Consider the following 20,382-nt stretch of genomic DNA (forward strand, 5'->3'; position numbering starts at 1 on the left):
TTTTGTTTCTTAAGATGGGGGTCTCACTGTGTAGCCCTGCCTGCCCTGGAACTCTGTATGTAGCCCAAATTGGCCTCAAACTCACAGAGATCCACCTTTCTCTGCTTCCCAAATGCTAGAACTAAGAAGCTGTGTACCTCCCATGCGTGACTCGTTATCTGCTCAACTCCACGAAACCTGTGCAGCTATGGCAGATAAACCACCAACCACCATCATAATTTCTCGGACCACAATTAAGTAGTTTCTTCTAAATAAATTAAATTCATCAAGGCAATGGTTCTCAACCTGTGAGTCATGACCCCCAACAGGTGTCACATAAGCGATATCATGCATATCAGATTACATTACAGTTCACAAACTATCAAAACTACAGCTATGAAGCAGAAAAATAATTTTATACTTTTATGGTTGGGGGTCACCACAACATGTATCAGAGGCTAACAACATTAGGAAGAGGGAAAACCACTGCATCGAGGGACCTTTCTGCTTTTTTAATCCATTCTTTGTGCTGCATTCAGAGTATCAAATGTACACCAGGTCATATCAGATTTCCCTGAAGACAACTGTGGTGTGGAGCCTCAAGTTAGAGTCAAGTCCAACAACCTTGACTCACAGGCACATCTGCAAGCTTCCTTTGCGTGTTGTCCTTTTAGACAGATCCATCCACCAGTTCTTTCCAGCTCCAGTCACTTTGTTATTCCATCGTGAAGCAATGATGTTCCTCTGACACTCAGAGCTAGGCCCTGCTCTATCTCCTGTCTCTGCAACCTTAATAGACTTCAATAAAGAGTCAATTTATCATACATGGCTCATAGATACTCTAAACATTTGAAGTTATATTTGCTGTCACTTAGCCTAGCACCTGTTATTTGTTTCCTCGAACATTTCTTGATTCCTTATCTACCACTTACTTTGAAGGGAAAGAAACCAGCAATTCTTGAGCTATCAGTAACTAGATCATTTCCCTAATTACCATGGTCACTATATTCAGTATTTATTTTTAAATCCTTATTTAAAAAATCTAAAAGATAAATACAACTATATCTGTACTTCACTGAAGTAAAATGATACAAAACCTACCTAGCATAAAATATCACAACTCCTTCAAATAAGATGACTTTTAAAAGGAATACCTTTACAACCAAAAACGCAAACACTTTAAAATGTTTATCACACAGATGTTTGTTAAATAGTATATGAATCTATACCATTAAAAAGTTAGTTATTTAATAGAGAGAACAGTTCACTGGACGTAACTACAAAATGTTTTCTGTAATTTACACAGAATTGCAAAAGGAATCAGTAGCATAGACTGTATCATTGAAGCATTCTCTAAAAAGTGAGGCACAAGACAGTCATACAAGAATAGCCTATTAGTAAGAAATGATTAATTTACAGTTGTTTCCAATAGCAAGGCAGGGGAACGTAATCAAAAGTCCAGAGGAGAGATCTAGGATTAGCTTATGAAAACCACACCGTGAAAATGAGAGAATAAGAATGTCAAACACAGAAGAATAACTCAGAAGAAGGCTTCTTGATCTCAAAAGTGACTTGAAATTGGCAAGTCAATTAGGCATAGAGGTGCATGCTTTTAATCCCAGCACTTGGATGGCAGAAGTACTCAGATATCTGTGAGTTTGAGGCCAACCTGGTCTATAGGGTGAGTTCCTGAACAGCCAGGGCTACACAGAGAAACTCTGTCTTGAAAAATAAGAAGGGGAAAAAGGAAAGGAAAGGAAAAAGGAGAGGGAAAGGAAACGAAAAAGGAAAAGGAAAGAGAAAACAAAAGAAGCAGGCATGGCACTGCGCCTGATTGGTATTTTAACAGAGCTGGTACACTGACAAACTACTTTACATTTGAAATATACATACTGGAGAGCGTTAAATCATGAATTGGTTTTACAACATGCTGCTATTTAGAAATACAAAATGTTATAAAAAGAAAATCCCCTCAGATGCAAAAAGGGCATAATATTTTATTATGGATAAAGGTCTGAACCGAAGTTCACAAATACTGATCAACTTGGACCGGTTAAGGTGCGCTTAAGCTGGTACTATTACCTGGAACATTAACTCCTGATCCAGAATCCTAATCAGTCTAGTCACCTGAGAATATAATTAACTTTCTCAAGTAAACAAAAAATAATTCAAATAATAATAATAATAATAATAATAATAATAATAATAATATAATGAAATAACGTATCCAAATTCAGGTTCCATATATTTATATTGTTTTAATTATATTTATTTATTATTATGTAATATAATACAAAACTTTAATAGTATTTAAAAGGTATAGTAGTTTTGCAAAAAAAACACTAAGGTAGGCTTTATTAAACCTCATTTGAGATTATTTGAATAGAAGACAGTACCACAAAAATTATCAAGGTAGAGAAAGTCTAAGCATATTTTTTATGTCGTATATACATTTATTAAGAGGGAAAAGGCATTTACCTGAAGTGAATGGTACAGAGTACTGAGTTCCACAGTCTGGGCTCTCATTACCATAACAATATCTCTACTCATATAGGGAGCAGTTACTAGGGAAACAAACCGCGTCCTCAGTCCCTTGGTAGTTTTAACCTAAATTATCTACTAAATTATGAAAGCTAGAGAGCAGCTGTATTATGAGTCAAACAAACCTGTTTGATAGTCTTCATGAGTAGTAGGGTAATAGTTAACATGGTAAGTATGTTCTTCCACCGAACCAAGCATATACATTTTTTTAATGAATGACAAAGTCAGTCATCCAATTCTTCCTAGGGCTAACATCAATATAAGCTCCTTAAAAGCAGCCAAATCTTATTTCCCTGGCCTCATGTGTTTCACATGTCAGTGTTCAAACTGATTAAGTAGGATCACATACTGGCAAAAAAAAAAAACAAAAAAAAAAACACTGCAAATTGTTTTGCTCACTGAACCAAGCTGAGTAGCCCATTGAAAGTGGGGAAATAGCTAGCATGTTCAAAATCCGTGCTTAATTAGGAAAAATATATTTATAAAGATTAGAAAATGGCCTCTAGATTCCATTCTGTTTGCAGATTCCATTAGACCAGTGTTGTATCCTTTAACAGGATTAACAGAAGGAAGGTATTTCTAGGAGAATAATTTCTCTGTACTTCCTCAGTTACATGTTTATCACAGTTAATCTTCGCCAGTTTCTCTTCCACAACATGAGCTTTCCGTTCACCATTTAGCCATAAGCAAAGATCTAAAATTATAGCAACACAGACAGTTCTCTCTATTCAACACCCCTCACAGGGCTGACGTCAGCTTTCCTCATCTTTGTGTTAGAAATTAATTCCTTTATTACCACAGTTGCAAAAGGCTCCAAAGGTATTCTTTAACCAGTGTTTATCTTAGTTTTATTGTTGACTTAGGCAGGAAATACCTGAGACTTACTGTATTAGCACAATACAAGAATTTGTAAAACTTGCACAAGCGATTCCATTTCAGCTGAGAGGTTATGCAGGCAGGAAAGAGAAAGGCAACACACTGGAGTGGAAAGCATAAATACTTAATGTAGTACAAAGGAACTATTTCAGAAGAAAATGCAGGAGGGCTCTATACTGAGACTGTCATGGAACCAGGACTAATAGCCACCCTGAGGCCAGCCTAGGGTTGACTCCCAAGCTGCAGCAAACACTGCGACCAAGAAGTAATCTAGAGACCTGAAGCAAATGAACTGTGAAGCAAACACCAGGATCGAGACACTGAGAGGGAAAGCACCCTTCTTTGCTTGCTGGGTAAAAACTTGTACCTTGAAAACGTATTTCTTCAGACTAGGAGTGACAGGGTTAACAGCAGAAAATACCTCAAACAAGCAGGTGAGTAAAAGGTGAAAAATAAAAACAGGAATAAGTAAAAGATCTAGGTCTAGGATCTGCCGGGAAATTTAACAAGATCATGGAATTTTAGAACTCAAATCCAGTTAAGGCCTCGAGACTCTGAAGCTAAAATAAGAAGCCATTATACTTAAAAGAAGGCCCTGCCCCATTTTCCAATTGACATTTGTTCTTTATTAGTCAGGAACATTGGATACATCTATGTGTATATGTATATTTTTAATCTTTTTCCATTATTTAACGCGTTCATGAAATCATCAAAGTTACAAGTGTATATTGAACAGCACACTGGATTGATTCTGCTCCTGGTGCTGCCACTGTGGGCTGTGGAACCTTCTGGAACCAATTTTCATCTCTGCGACAGTTTCCTCACATGTAAAGTATCAAGTGTCAATGGCTGATGGTTTTCCGGACTTTTAAAAATTATTTTATTTGCTGACATCTTCAAATACTAAACATTCCAAAGTATTTTAAAGACCACATATTCTGATCTGGTATATCTATAAACAACTTCCTACTGACAAAAACTAAACTAGGTTTAATGCCTTTGAAGCTATAATTATGCTCTTAGAACACTAAAATTCTACTTAATACTTTACATTTTTTTGCAAGAATAAATTCACAGTTTTCCCTTTCTCATAACAGCCATAAAACTGTGGGTAGTGTCAGAAAAAAGTGGAGTTATTGTGACATATAACTATAGTAAAAATTTTATATCAAAGAAATGAAAACAAGATTTCATTAAGTAATATTTAGGAGTTTGCTCTACCTCTCAAATTTAAACTTCCATTTACAAATATGTGTCCTACTTTTCCACCATTTTAACAATTTATTTGGTGCTCGGGTGATTCATTCCTACATACTGAAGAATTAAGCTTTAAATCATATACTGCCCACTATTTAACGGATGTTCTGTGGAAATAGAGCCAACTACGGTAGAATTCCCACTAAGCTTTTTAGACATAGTCTATGAATTGTGAGGGTTTTACAAGATCATTTTTACATAATCTAGTCTAGAATGCTGATATTGGCAGTACTGCATCTTCCTCTTAAAATCTTTTTTCCCCACTGCCCAGGAAAAATCAATAGCTCTTGATCATAAGACTCTGTGCACAAGGCCTCAGTTTATAGTCTTAGGCACTTTGAGTCTTGTTTCATTTAAATGGCAGCCAATTATTTCCTGAGTAATTTTAATATCTAATTTACACTTTACGAATTCATTTTTATATTTTCCAATGATATGCTTGTGAATGTATACCATTGTTGAAGTCATGAACACAGACAAATTAAGAAAAGAAGAAGAGAATGGTGTGTGTCCTGCATTCATAGCTTTTGGATTCGGACCCTGAAAGAACTCTCAGAAAGTCCTCTAGCAAGAAACAATAAAGCCAAATACACATGATCCTGACTTAAACACTCACTCTGAATATTTCTTTTCCACTATGGTATGGCAGCAGTCTGCATTTTTGGAAATCAAACATTGAATTTTGATCTTCTCCTTGATGAATGCTAAGATAGTCTCTATGGTACTACACAATGTAGTGAGTGTCAGTGTCCACTCAGCCATACTCTCATGAAGGAAAACGACCTACACACTCCACACTATAAGTTACTAAGCTACAGTGCTGTGCAGGTTATGTAATGGTAAATGTATTCCATCATAATATGGCCCTCTCGGAATAGATAATAAACTCACCATAAGCTGTGATGCATTTATGCCATATAGTCTAAGAAGGCACAAAGATTAACTGTGATTAACTCAGAAAAAAAAAAACTTAAATACCCTATAGGATAGACTAAGCACTAACAGCCAATGTAAAAAACAATGACCTTTATTCATGAATAATAGCCAAAAGTAAAGGGAATATACCAAGTTAGCTCCTCACCAAGAAGGAAGGAGGAGCCACAAACTGCCACCACCACCAGGGGCATTGTTCTGACCATTCCCCAACATCAGTACTGAAGGAGGATGTGCAACAGGAACTGGATACATCATGAGCCATGGACATAGAAGCAGGAACATCCCAGGCTTCTGAAACCTGTGAAACTGAACCTAAAGATTCTCTTCAGACACCATGGAGAAAACACCCTAAGAAGGAATTATACAAAACTTCCTGAGTAAGTGACAACTTAGAGATTAAGAACTATACTGCTGATCCAAGTAAGTGGCTGTGCCAGGGCCATGTAATTACCATCTTGTGATGATAGCAAAGAAAATGGCCCCCATAGGATCATAGGGAGTAGCACTATTAGGAAGTGTGGCCCTGTTGGAATAGGTGTGGCTTTGTTAGAGATAGTTTATCACTGGTGGCAGGCTCTGAGATCTCAGAAGCTCAAGCCAGGCCTAGTGGCTCACTGTCACTTGCAGATGCCCAGGAATCCAGATGTAGAACTCTCAGGTACTTCTTTATCACCATGTCTGCCTGTATGCCAACATGCTTCCACCATGGCGGTAATGGACTAAACCCTTGAACGGTGAGTAGGCTCCATTAAATGTTTTCCTTCATAAGAATTGCTGTGGTCTGCTGGGCAGTGGTGGTAAACACCTTTAATCCCAACACTGGGAGGCCAAGAGAGGCAAATCTCTGTGAGTTCAAGGGCAGCAATTTGCTACAGAATGAGTTCCAGAACACCCAGGGCATCACAGAGAAACTCTGTCTCAAAATAAATAAATAAATAAATAAATAAATAAATAAATAAATAAATAAATAAAGTAAACAAAACAAAAAAACAAAGAAAAAGAGTTGCTTCAGTCATGGTGTATTTTTCCAACATTATGCAAATCAGAAAGAGTAAATAATTAACATTGTAAAATCAAGTGACAGGAAAATAAGACTTTCAGTGATAACTCTTGAATGCTAATGGTCTCAATTTTCTATTGAACAGATACAAACCAGAAGATTGGCTTAAAAAGATAGTATCTACTTGTTATCTAGAAGAAATACATCTGACTATCAAAAACACTCTTTATGGTAAAAGATGCAAATGGCTTTCCACCACAAGTAGTTGTATAGAGTGAGCAGCTGTCACTGTTTTAACATTAGACAAAATGGCAATCTTAGAAAACAGCAAATGTTACTTCATAAAATTAAGCGAATGGTGCTAAAGAGATGGTTCAACAGTTAAGAGCACTCGGAGGTGCTGAGTTCAATTCCTGGCAAAAAAAAATCGGTCACTCACAATCATCAATAATGTCATCTGATGTCCTCTTATGGCATTCAGGCATACAAGCAGATAGAATACTTGCATATATAAAAAAATACAATCTATCAAGAAAGGTACAACTCTAAATATATATATATATATGTGTGTGTGTGTGTGTGTATGTATATGTGTGTGTGTGTATATATATATATATATATATATATTCACCAAACATTGATACACACATTTCATGAAACAAACACTTATAGAAACAAAGACACACATTAAGCAGAGCACAATAATGGTGAGTGATTTTAATAGTCCACTCTCAAAAATGAAGGGGTCATCCCAAAAGAAGAAGTATAAAAGCATCCTTGCTAAATGTCATCTGGATCAAGTGAATCCAACAGATATCAATAGAACATTCTAAGCAAACAGACAACCTACGTGGTGAATCCCCCTTATACGTACTAATGTATAATAGAGTATTTATTCCCAAATAGAGAATATTCTCCTTGAAAGACCCATGCTTAGTAGTAGTAGTAGTAGTAGTAGTAGTAGTAGTAGTAGTAGTAGTAGTAGTACAAGACAATGTCTTTCTAAAAGTCATTAAAAAAAGAACTGTATGGAATAACAAATATCATCCAAAATGCACACAAATTCATTAAAGCACGGCATTGTGAATTATTCTCCTCAAGAATCTTTTTCTACTTTTAGTACAAATATGTGTTTTAATCAACTAGTCAATATTACCAACAGTATCTGACTTATTGTATAAAGATGTATTTAAATATACTAAAATGAAGATGTTTAGGTTGAACAAAATAATGCTTGCTTCCAGCACAGTAGGCAGGAGCGGTGGGACACTTGACCCCACTGCTGACTGAAAAGTTATTAGTATTTGAGAATGGCTACACAAGGGAGAACCAGTTGCTTTAATGGTGTGACACATGTATTGTGACCACACAGCAGAGCTGGCCCCAATCCTGAGATTAGTTGGGCAATAGGAATTGGACTCAGTCGGGAAAGAAGACAAAAGATTAATCTAAAATTTGGGTAGGAAGGGATGAGACGATAAGAGGGTGGTCAAAATCTGGCAAATAAAGTTCTCAAAGAATAAAAATATAATAATCTAATGCAAGCCTATTCCTTAAACAACATCATTATCAACACAAGAATTTGTCAAAGTAAGCCAATATAAAACCAAATAAAAGGAAAAAATGATGACCAAATAGATGATCCAGAACAGTATTTTGAACATCAAAGGTTTAATAAAAGGTTTTTAGAGAACTAAATTTACACATTTAAAAAGTGACCACTTGAAATGAAGCATGTCATAATGCCTTATTACAAAAGTTCCACAAGATTACATGAAAAGATTATGGAAAAAACAAACTGTTTTTAAAAAGCAACAAATTTATTTTCTTGAGTTTCTTAACTTTTTCCAAAATATTTTTCCCTTGTCTTTATGTGGAAATTTTGTCCCCTCCTTCAGCTGAACCTTAAAGTAGAACTGCTTACCCACACCAGTTTATCCTAAATAATAAAAATCTCCAGCATTAAAGATACCCTAACTTTTCAGAGATCTTTTTAATGAAGTAATTACTGTAATAAAGACTTGCGCAAAATCTAAAATAAAATCCAATAGACTAGACCAAGAACTTGGGAACATACTCTTTGTTCCTTTCAGCCCATAAATTTCCTAGATATTATCAGCTTAAAAGCTGATTATCCCTTTGATGACAGAAACAAAGAAATTTCAAAGGATTTTTCTTTATCTAGTGGCAATATGAGAAAATGTGAGCTTCCTCCTTATTAATCCCACTACCAACAGTTACCTCTTAAAATGAGATGGCTCAGTAGTGGAAGGCACCAAGCATGAGGACAGGAGTTCAAGCCCCAGAATATAGGGAAGGAGATAATCCACTTCTACAAGTCATCCTCTACCTACATGCACACATGCATGTACATTTGCATCCCCAATCACAGATACACACACACACACACACACACACACACACACACACACACACACACCACCCTAATTATTTAATTAGTGAAAATAAAATTTTAAAATCCTTCCACTAATGCTTGGGTCAAAGGCCCTAGTTTAGTTGACATCCCACCTCACTTTTCTATAAGCATTTCACCTCAACAATATGCAGATGACAACCTTCTCAAGTAGAATCAAAGTTGATGATCCTTATACATCTCATCTAGCATGAAATAGTACTGTAAACATTTACGACTTTACCAGAAAAGGCAGAGCCTCCAGCCATGTGATCAAAGCACTCAGAGGTGAGGAGTTCATGGTCATTCCTGGCAGCACAGTGACTGTAAGGCAAGCCTGGGCTACATGAAACCTTGTTACATTTTATATCTATTGAACCACATTAGTTCCAAGGAAAAACACATATTCCTCTATAACTTATAATTTTAGAACATACTTGTGATGAGTAAAAGTACCTGTGTACAGAAACAGCCAGATGCCTTTTGGTCTAATCCCAGAGTTTACAGTCATTTAACTTAAAGCCTCATTAAAAATCCAAACAAAAGCATATTTTTGTATCTGTTCCCCACCAAGTTAACTTAAAAGGAAGCAAAGTGAAATGATGGCTTCTAAGGTCTTTAATGCATACATTTTTCAAGCTACATATAGTTGTTTATATTATAAATGACCACACTACATGGTGGGAAATGACCACAGCTTGGAGACAGGTAAAGGTAATGGAGTGAACTTTGAATCACCTGATCCAGAGTACAAAGAAGGGGAACCAGAGAAGTAGCACAGGCCAGGCCAGCACTGCAGGCTTCTAAGGGCTCAACGCAGGGCAGGAGACACTTTCTGTATTTATTCATGCTAATCTACACAAACTGGGTATTACTAGCTTCAATCTTACACTCAGAAAAATGGAGCTCAAGGTTAAGCATCTTAGGAAAGGAACCAAGGCATCGGTATCTTCTTACTAGACTGAATAGCCCCCTTGGCTCCTCACCTATGAAGATCAAATGAAGATCTCTATACAGAGAAATATGGAACCAAGGGCTCAACCCAGGAATTCCAATATGTCTTTTCACCCTCAAAGCCTTGCAGTTTTTCACCGTTGAGTTGATTCCACGATCTTTCTAAAACACTCAATGACACCCTGTTGCTCAGGAAATCACTCACACATGATGGATTCCCACACTAGCTGTACCCCTAGAACCTAACTTTAGGGCACATAATCAAATACATTTGGCCAGTGAATGAACTAATCTCACTCTATCCAACTTGCTTCTTCTGTTATTGGTCACATTAGAGTTATGTTTAATACAAAGCTTGTTTTGTGTTAAGATCTTACCTATAAGAAGAATTAAGCTCTCATAATACATAATAGCCTTGAGCTTCAGGAAGAGGGTAATCACTAGGAATTTCTGAGAATGTTTGGTAGCTCTCTCCATGGGATAAAGAGTATTACAGACTTCAGGCCTTGTTTCTTAGCTTGTTTGGCCATCATGAATTCTGATCATTTTCCTCAGTGAATTCTGAAGTCAACATACTCTTTCAGTTACTGGCAGATCTCTCTCTCTCTCTCTCTCTCTCTCTCTCTCTCTCTCTCTCTCTCTCTCTCTCTCTCTCTCTCTCTCTCTGTGTTTGTTTGTATTTGTGTTCTCAAAACATGCCCATGTCATTCTTCTACATACTTTCTTCAACCACTCACTCATTCTATTTATGTTTAGGCTAATTTTCTTGCCTGTTATTTCTTTCTAACATTCATTTTGACTTTGGATTTCTTCTCCTTTTGCCTCTGTTGTCCTGATAGAACACCCTAAATACAGCTCTTAGACATTAGCCTAACAACAAGTCAGCTTGGCTGTGTATTTTTCTATCTTGGTTGGACTAAATAAGTTGATTTCAAGTGGAATCAACTGGTTTTCCACTGTTATTAAGCCACATGACCACAGCCACAAAGGCACAAGTCAGCAGAAAAGTCAATGCAATTTCCCTAAAGTCTTCTGAATACTGGTGGACACTCTCAACTGAATCCAATCTTTCCAGAGAGATAAATATTAAGTTATCAAGATGGAAGCAGAGACTCGATAAGAAAAGAGACATATTTACTCACTTACCAAAACGACAACTACGGGATACAGAAGAGGAAGGCTGCTCTCTTCAAGGATACTTAGTAACTTCCTGGTTTCTTGACTCTCAGAGGACACAACCTCGAAGACAAGAAAATAAGAGAAAGTGAAAGGAAGTTCTTACAGAATAGAAGTTGACTCACAGGGAGATGAGCTTTACAAGATATTCAATGTATTTATTAAAATGAACATTAAGCCACTTTAAAAGATACCTATAAGTTACACATATTAAGATTGGAGCTATATCTTGGGTTGAACTTATGTATCTACTTTACAGATAGAGAATCAAAATTACTGTCCATGGAAGCAATATTTGCATCTCATCATAGGATTTGGGTTCAGAAAATAATGTTTGCCTATTTAAAATGGCAAAAAAATACAATTTTAAAGCATATAGTGAGTAGCACAACTAATCTGTCAAAATCTTCTGTTGCACAAGTCAAGAAGGGTCCATCCTCTGACATTGTTTGCTCGGGTCTCAATTGTATCCAACCAATTCTGTTTACTACTTACATTCACACAGATGAAACTGTAGCATTGGTCTATGAAGTTCTCAATGTCTCCACTAGTGCGATCCAAAACTGTGGATGTGACTTTAATACACTAGGAAAAAAGGCACACCAGAAGGTACTTACAATCTAGACAGACAGCCCAATATGAATATAAATAAGCTATTGTATGACAAAGCAGCAGATCTGCTATAAACTCATGGAAACTTGCAGCATGTACAGTAACAAATCCAGGCTGAAAATTATCAGGCTACCACAAGAAAGATAACTGGAATTAATCCATAAATAATGTATATTATTTTGAAATAAAAAATATAGAAAATTGTTTAAAATAGGCAAAATTTTGGGGGATGGAGAAAACACTAAGGAACAGGAAGGAGTATGGTTTATGTTTTGTAAAGAATTTATTACAGGGGACTTTCAGGGACCAGAAAGGCTGAGTGGGCGGGGGTGGTGGAATGTAGAAACTTGTTAAATACCATAGTTTAAAGAATAAAGTTTACTCGACCTGGAGTGACTAAAGGCAAGGGAAGAAGTAAGGAATTATTATAATGATGTCTGTTAGAGATAAATAAGAACTGTACTTGGACAGTAATAACCAAAAACAAAGACATTGCCAAAAACCACCTTCTAAGAGGTAGTTCATGTGGGTGTGGTGGCACTCATCTTTGATCCCAGCACTCAAGCACAGAAGTCAGTGGATCTGAGTGAGCTCCACACCAATCTTGCCATCAGAGTGCGACTCTGTTTCAACAAACAAACAAAACCATGGCAACTTTAAACTAGATTTAGAAGAGACAGGATATCCACCACAAAAAGAACTTTCCCATTCACTTGCTCCACATTTTTCTTTAACCATGAACATGAACTTAAGAATTATTGTATAGGATTTTTTATAAAATCTAACTATATAATAATGTCCTGGAAACTTACATCCCATGGTTCATACCTGCATGGCCACACTTTACGATGTATATATCTAAAATGCATGTGTTGCTAACACATGGAACTGTAGCCCCAAGATGCCCTACTCAATAGCTTAAGTCCATATACTGCTATAGCCTACTGGAGACCTAACTCTGACATAGAAATTAGTTCACTGGTAACTCTTAAGATTTTATTTCCATTTGAAATTTATCCTGAGCCCTGAGTTCAAAGACAACCTTGAATTTTCAAAAGCAAACACAAGCCTAGACATATTAGCCCTATAGCAGGTATCAACTCCCACTGAGAATTACATTTCCCGCCCCCCCAAGAAATCAGATTTTATAGATAGTACAAGGAGACACTAAAGTATGTGTGGGCCTCTAAAGTGCCCCCAAAATTTGAAAAGTTTTAGCATCGAATTTGCTCCAGACTCTTCCATGATGTTTGTACAGTGGGCCCCTTACGATGACAGCTATGCTTCCTCCTGGAGACCTGCTTACCTTTTAGAAAGTTAAAATAGAGATGTCAATCTTCCGGGAGCACATTTCTAAAACATTCCCACACAGAATGATATATCTCCTATGTGACTGATGGATGAGCTGGTTCGTCACTATCCCTTGCTTAATATTAGACTTTCCTAATATCAGGATGCTTATGACAGGCCCCACTGCCAGGAATGACTAACCTCACTGCACCTCTCTTGTAGGAGATGCATTTCAGAGAGCAAGCTCTGTCCTGCTGTTCTTGCTGCAAAGGCTGTGAGGAACAAATTATCTCTCTCAGGGACCAGGGTCTCAGGTTTTCAATAGAATCTAAGGTACTGTGCCAAGACAAGCTGATTCATTTTTCATTTCTCAGGTGGAAATCACAGCAGCCACAGACACAGATATTACCATGCAAAAACCTGAATTTAGAAGAATGACTTGAGTTTAAGAATTCCCTTTTGCTTACACATCAATGAGATCTGTGCTAAAAACATGAGCTGCATCATGAGAGAAGCTCCTAAGCTCCTCAATGCCCACCTGAGATTGCAAACCATCTGGGTACGGAGAGTGAATTGGCCACTTCCTGTAGCCAGGCAGGCTCCCAGTGGAGGGACAAGGGCAGCACCTCACCCACAAAACCTTCAACCCAAAATGGATCCTGTCTACAAGATGTTCAGAAACAAAGCTGTAGCAGTGACAGAGGGAATGGCCAAACAATGCCTGGCCTACATTGAGACCCATCCCATGGACAAGCACCAATCCCTGGCACTATTATTAATGATAATCTGTTATACTTGCAGACCAGAGCCTAGCATAACTGTCCTCTGATAGTCTCCACCCAGCAGATGATGGAAACAGACATTAGACAGAGCTTGGAAAGTCTTGTCAAAAAGTTGGGGGAAGGATTGAGAAACAGGAAGGGATAGGGACTCCACAAGACCAACAGAGTCAACTAACCTGCACCCTTGGGGACTCCCAGAGACTGAACCGCCAACCAAAGAACAAGCATGGGCTGGACCTAGGCCCCCTGCACAAATACAGCAGATGTGCAACTTGGTCTCCATGTGGGTGCCCGGATAACTGGAGCAGGGGTGTCCCTGACTCTGTTGCCTGCCTGTGGATCCCATTCCCTTAACTGGGCTGCCTTGTCTGGTCTCAGTGGGAGAGGATATGCCTAGTCTTACAGGGGCTTGATGTGGCAGGGGGAGGTGATACCAACAGGGGGCTCCCCCTTCTCAGAGTAGGGGAGAGGAAATGGGGGAAGGAGCTGTATGATGGGGAGGCTGGGAGGAGAGGGAAGCTGTGATTAGATTGTTAAGTAAATAAATAAGTACATGAAAATTTAAAAAAAAATATAGGAGAATTTCTTGAGTACTTTTTTTTTTTTATTAACTTGAGTATTTTTATTTACATTTCGAGTGTTATTCCCTTTCCCGGTTTCCGGGCAAACATCCCCCTAATCCCTCCCCCTCCCCTTCTTTATGGGTGTTCCCCACCCCACCCTCCCCCCAGTGCCGCCCTCCCCCCAACAGTCTAGTTCACTGGGGGTTCAGTATTAGCAGGACCCAGGGCTTCCCCTTCCACTGGTGCTCGTACTAGGATATTCATTGCTACCTATGAGGTCAGAGTCCAGGGTCAGTCCATGTATAGTCTTTAGGTAGTGGCTTAGTCCCTGGAAGCTCTGGTTGCTTGGCATTGTTGTACATATGGGGTCTCAAGCCCCTTCAAGCTCTTCCAGTTCTTTCTCTGATTCCTTCAACGGGGGTCCTATTCTCAGTTCAGTGGTTTGCTGCTGGCATTTGCCTCTGTATTTGCTGTATTCTGCTGTGTCTCTCAAGAGATCTACATCCGCTCCTGTCAGCCTGCACTTCTTTGCTTCATCCATCTTGTCTAATTGGATGACTGTATATGTATGGGCCACATGTGGGGCAGGCTCTGAATGGGTGTTCCTTCAGTCTCTGTTTTAATCTTTGCCTCTCTATTCCCTGCCAAGGGTATTCTTGTTCCCCTTTTAAAGAAGGAGTGAAGCCTTCACATTTTGATCATCCGTCTTCAGTTTCATTTGTTCTAGGCATCTAGGGTAACTCAAGCATTTGGGCTAATAGCCACTTATCAATGAGTACATACCATGTGTGTCTTTCTGTGATTGGGTTACCTCACTCAGGATGATATTTTCCAGTTCCATCCATTTGCCTATGAATTTCATAAAGTCATTGTTTTTGATAGCTGAGTAATAATATTCCATTGTGTAGATGTACCACATTTTCTGTATCCATTCCTCTGTTGAAGGGCATCTGGGTTCTTTCCAGCTTCTGGCTATTATAAATAAGGCTATATGACATAGGGAGCACGTGTCTTTTTTTATATATGTTAGCATCTTGTGGGTATATGCCCAAGAGAGGTATAGCTGGATCCTCAGGCAGTTCAATGTCCAATTTTCTGAGGAACCTCCAGACTGATTTCCAGAATGGTTGTACCAGTCTGCAATCCCACCAAGAATGGAGGAGTGTTCCTCTTTCTCCGCATCCTCGCCAGCATCTGCTGTCACCTGAGTTTTTGATCTTAGCCATTCTCACTGGTGTGAGGTGAAATCTCAGGGATGTTTTGATTTGCATTTCCCTATGACTAAAGATGTTGAACATTTCTTTAGGTGTTTCTCAGCCATTCGGCATTCCTCAGCTGTGAATTCTTTGTTTAGCTCTGAACCCCATTTTTAATAGGGTTTCTTGAGTACTTTTATGTGCTTATTGATGCCTTACAAGTTTTTTCATATTAGTTAAGCTTACTTGTTAATTGCTAATTCAACATCTTTCAGACACGGGATATATATAAAAATCTATCATTCAGGTGTATAGTGGTAAGTATATAACTATTATTAAAATACATCTGCTCAACTACTTGACAAATTTAAAACTCTAATTAAAATTTAAGTTCTACTCGTCAGACAAGATACATATGTACAAGAATTTTATAAAGGCTATTAAATATAACTGCTACATATTCAAGCACACACACACACACACACACACACACACACACACACACATCAACTGAACTCTAAGTCCTTTCTTCTTAAACTGAGACTCTTGATAATTATTTCCAGTTAACTGTAATTATTGTTGGTCCTTCGTGTTTTTTTCTTGGCTAGAAATAATCAATATTCTTAATGCTTGAGTAAAAACAACTTGACTTAACTTAAATATGGCATTCGTGTCTTTAACATCCTACGTAAACAAGGAAGATATTAGCCAATGCAACAAGGCTGAGTGTGAACACCATTGTGATGTCACTGGGCTACCATTCTTAATATTTCCACTCTGAGGCGCAGCACAGGGAACAATCTGTTGCTAGAAGAACTGTCTTTCTCTAAATATTTTGGTTCAAAAATATATTTAAACATTTAAAGCAACTTTCCAAGATATTCAGTAAAATTAAAGAATTAAATGGTTTCCTTAGGGGGGTTGGGGATTTAGCTCAGTGGTAGAGCGCTTGCCTAGCAAGCGCAAGGCCCTGGGTTTGGTCCCCAGCTCCGAAAAAAAGAAAAGAAAAAAAAAATGGTTTCCTTATAGCGTAATGGCCGTTCAATAAAGATTTACCATGAACCAAATGCAAACATCTGCACAGTGGAAATACTATTAAAGTATTGATATGAGGAAGGAAGGTGAGCTGTTAGAGAAGTTTCTTTCAAGAAGAGTCAAGGCTTAACTAAGCCGACAAGGCTTTAAGTACCTGAAGTCAAAGATTCAAAAATGTGTTTCTGAGAAGCCAACTCACTTTTTTATAGAAAACGTTGGCTGACTTGTCTCGGCATCAGAATCTGCCAATATCCACTTACCTCCCATTTGCCCCACAGCCCTAGCGTGGGTGTAAAAAAGGGAGTGGTGGAGAGATGCACTTTCTTTCCAGTCTGAGGAAATAATAATAATTAATATAAAAGCCTGGTTTTCCTTGTTTGGTCCACTTAGCTTTGAGTCTTCACTGTGGTCTTCCTTTGTTTGAGTCAGCCTTTGAGCTAGTCTAATTAAGAGCTTAGATTCTGAGGCACAGTTCCCTGGCTTTCAATTTATCTCTGGAACATTCTTTCTTTGTGACTCTTGTAAAAACTTACTGTGTCCTCAATTTATTCATTCATAAACTAGTAGTTGATAGAATTAATAGGATCTGCTAAAAAATGAGAGATGAGGATTGCTGGATCTAATGTCCTTCTCAAAAGCTGAGAAAAAATGCACATAGTTGAAAATTATTTTGAGTATTTTGAGATGACGGATGTATTCGATTGCCACCCTGATATCTGCCATTCTATGTAAACAGAAGCCCCCAAGCATGAGTGCTGACTTGCTGCATGATGCCAGGGTCCCTTAGCAAGACAAGACCTTTGGGAGCTGATCACACCCAAAGATGTACCCTTCAGTAAATGCAAAAATCTGTCTAGTTTAAAGACTATTGAAAGGATGGATACCAGGGAGGAAGATGAATTGGCAAGGAAAAAAGTTCTTTCAAGAAGGAATTTATAAAGAGAAAGCAAAAGAACACTGAGACCAAGGGTCTGTAATGTCATGGGCCACTTAGACCCAATCCCATTTGAACACAGAAAGGGCAATGCTTCTATAAACATGTGGATAACAAATCTATAGGCTTTCCCAGTAATCACTGTTCTAGGTCCAGTAAAGGTGCCCTGAATCCCATTCAGAATTTTTTTCCTAGACAACACATAAACTCATATCTCCTTGCACATAGGAATAAATTTAATATGTGCTGTTATTGATTTCACACACTTATTTCTAGTCTTCCTCTTTCAAATGACAAATTTAGCACATCATTCTATTTCTATAAGTCTTTTACATTTAGTACCTTACATTACTAAGATTCTTACCAGATTCTGGAGTTTATGCTGAGTATTTAAAATATATGAATGCTAAAGTCATAAGCAAGGGTTACCATTTAGATAGTTTATTCTGGATAAAAAGGCTGGAGAATAAGTAGCCAATTTATGATGATACAGCCAGGAAAGAGTTAATATTCAGATTCTGTACAACTAAAGTCCATTGTTCATCTGTGAAGCTTTGGTGTTTTTAATTTGTTGAAGTCTTTGGACCAGTTTTGAGAGGTGTGGGATACTCTAGGTACTGAAATGCACTTAAAAGAAGCACTTGATGCAGATAAAGTTAGTTGACGACTATCTTAAATGTAGGAGCTCAGATAATAATCTCTAAACTCTTATCCCCTTTCTGGGTCCAAGACTTGGAAGAAAGTATGTAATAAGTCTCTCCAAATTAGTCTTTGGATTTGACCTTGGAGAAGAATCAGGTAACCTTGAACTGCTGCAGCCAGCACATACTGAGCAACTAGCAAAAGGAATAGCAAATCTCTCTTAAGAAGTGATGCTGACAGGAGCCTGATATAGCTGTCTCCTGAGAGGCTCTGCCACAGCATGGCAAATACAGAGGTGAATGCTTGCAGCAAACCATAGAACTGAGAATGGGGTCCCTGTTGGAGGAGTTAGGGAAAGGACTGAAGGATCTGAAGGGGCTTGCAACACCTTAAGAACAACAATAACAACCAACCAAAGCTCCCAAGGATTAAACCACTACCTGAAGTCTACACATGGACAGATCCATGGCTCCAGGTGCATGTGTAGCAGATGATGGCCTTGTTGGGCACCAATAAAAAAAAAAATCACGGGGGGTTGGGGGTTTAGCTCAGTGGTAGAGCGCTTGCCTAGGATGACGCAAGCCCTGGGCCGGTCCTAAAAAAAAAAACCAAAAAAAAAAAAAAAAAAAAAAAAAAAAGAAAAGAAAAAAATCATTAAATAAAGTTAGGGAAACATTAAAAAATATTGCATTCCTCACTCCTCCATTGTTGGTGGGATTGCAAGCTGGTACAACCACTCCTGAAATCAACCTGGAGGCTCCTGAGAAAATTAGAAATAGCAATAACACTCTTGAGAATATACCGAAAAGATGCCCCACTATGCCACAGGGGCATGTGCTCCACTATGTTCATAGCCACCTTATGTTTGATAGCCAAAAGCTAGAAACAACCCAAATGTCCCACAACAGAAGAATGGATACAGAAAATGTGAATCATTTACACAATGGAATACTACTCAGCTATTAAGAACAAAGATATTCTGCCTTTTGCAGGCAAATGGATGGAACTAGAAAATATCCTAAGTGAGGTAACTCAGACCCAAAAGGACAGTATATACTCATTAATAAGTGGGTATTAGCCAAAAAAGGTACAGAATACCCAAGATACAGTCCACAGAACTCAAAAAGGTCAACGTGCTGAAGAGCCAAAGTGAGGCCGCCTCAGTTCCAGCTGGGAGGGAGAAGAAAACAACTACAAGGCAGGGGAGGAAAAACAGGGGAGGGAAAGCAGATGGGGGTGCAGGCAGAGGGGAAACATGATCTGGTGGCTGTGAGAAAAGAACTGAAGCCTGAGGGCCAGCAAAAAGAATGGAGGAAGCAGGAGATTCCCGGAGATCTCAAGGCAGGTGGATGGGAGGGGCGCTCTAAAATGTACCAAGAGATCTGGGAAGTATGAGAGACCCTCAGGACTCAAAGTGGGACACTACATGAATGCTCTACAGTGGGGAGAGGAATCAGAGCCATTCTCCACTTGGAAAGACAGGGGCGGTCAATTGAGAAAGGGTTTGCTATCCCACAGCATAAAGCTTTGAATAATTCTTCCTGTCTGTTGTTTGGGGACAGAATGGAGGGAAGAGCTCTGAGGAACAGAAGGTCCAGTGGACAGGCCCAAAGTGGGATCCAGATCAAGGGGAAGCCCCAAGACCTGACACCATTACTGAGGCTATGGAGCACTCAGAAAAAGGGACCTATCATGGCTTCCCTCTCAAAGACCCAACAAAGCTGAGATGAGGACCCCAACACATATACAGCAGAGGACTGCCTGGGCCTGGCTTCAGTCAGAGAAGATGCACTAACCCTCAGAGCTGCAGAGCCCCAGGCAGTTTTAGAGGTTGGGGGGGTGGGGTCAACCAGCATCCTTTGGGAGACAGAGTAGTGGGGAGGAGGTATGTGGGATGGAAACATTCAGAGGCAGACTGGAGAGGAATAAAAACCAGAGGTAAAAAATAAATAAATAAATAAATAAATAAAATAAATAAATAAATAAATAAATAAATAAATTAGATTTTTCTTTCTAGTTTTTTTCTCCTCTGCTATAAGCACTTTGAGGCCAACTATTTGGATCAGGAACTATTTGGGATTGTAGGAATAGAGATTGAAACAAAGCCAATCCTATTGAATAAATATGAGTTACTGTCACGAAAATTAAGTCTTTCCATTATATGAATGTGAAACATCAAGCTGTCCACTAATAAGG

General features: G+C 38.5%; 1 protein-coding gene across 1 annotated transcript in view; it reads right to left on the reverse strand.

The window, feature by feature from the left end:
* The window catches only part of Crppa (CDP-L-ribitol pyrophosphorylase A), a 257,449-nt gene that overhangs the window by 127,315 nt on the left and 109,752 nt on the right, over window positions 1-20,382 (reverse strand). Inside the window, exons 7-8 of the mRNA XM_032907659.1 lie at window positions 11,628-11,717; window positions 11,103-11,195 (exon numbers count right to left, since the gene is read on the reverse strand). Coding sequence (XP_032763550.1) covers window positions 11,103-11,195; window positions 11,628-11,717 — 183 coding nt within the window. The remainder of the gene's footprint in view (window positions 1-11,102; window positions 11,196-11,627; window positions 11,718-20,382) is intronic.

Source organism: Rattus rattus, chromosome 7, assembly GCF_011064425.1.
Source record: "Rattus rattus isolate New Zealand chromosome 7, Rrattus_CSIRO_v1, whole genome shotgun sequence".
In the NCBI taxonomy this organism is placed as follows: Eukaryota; Metazoa; Chordata; class Mammalia; order Rodentia; family Muridae; genus Rattus; species Rattus rattus.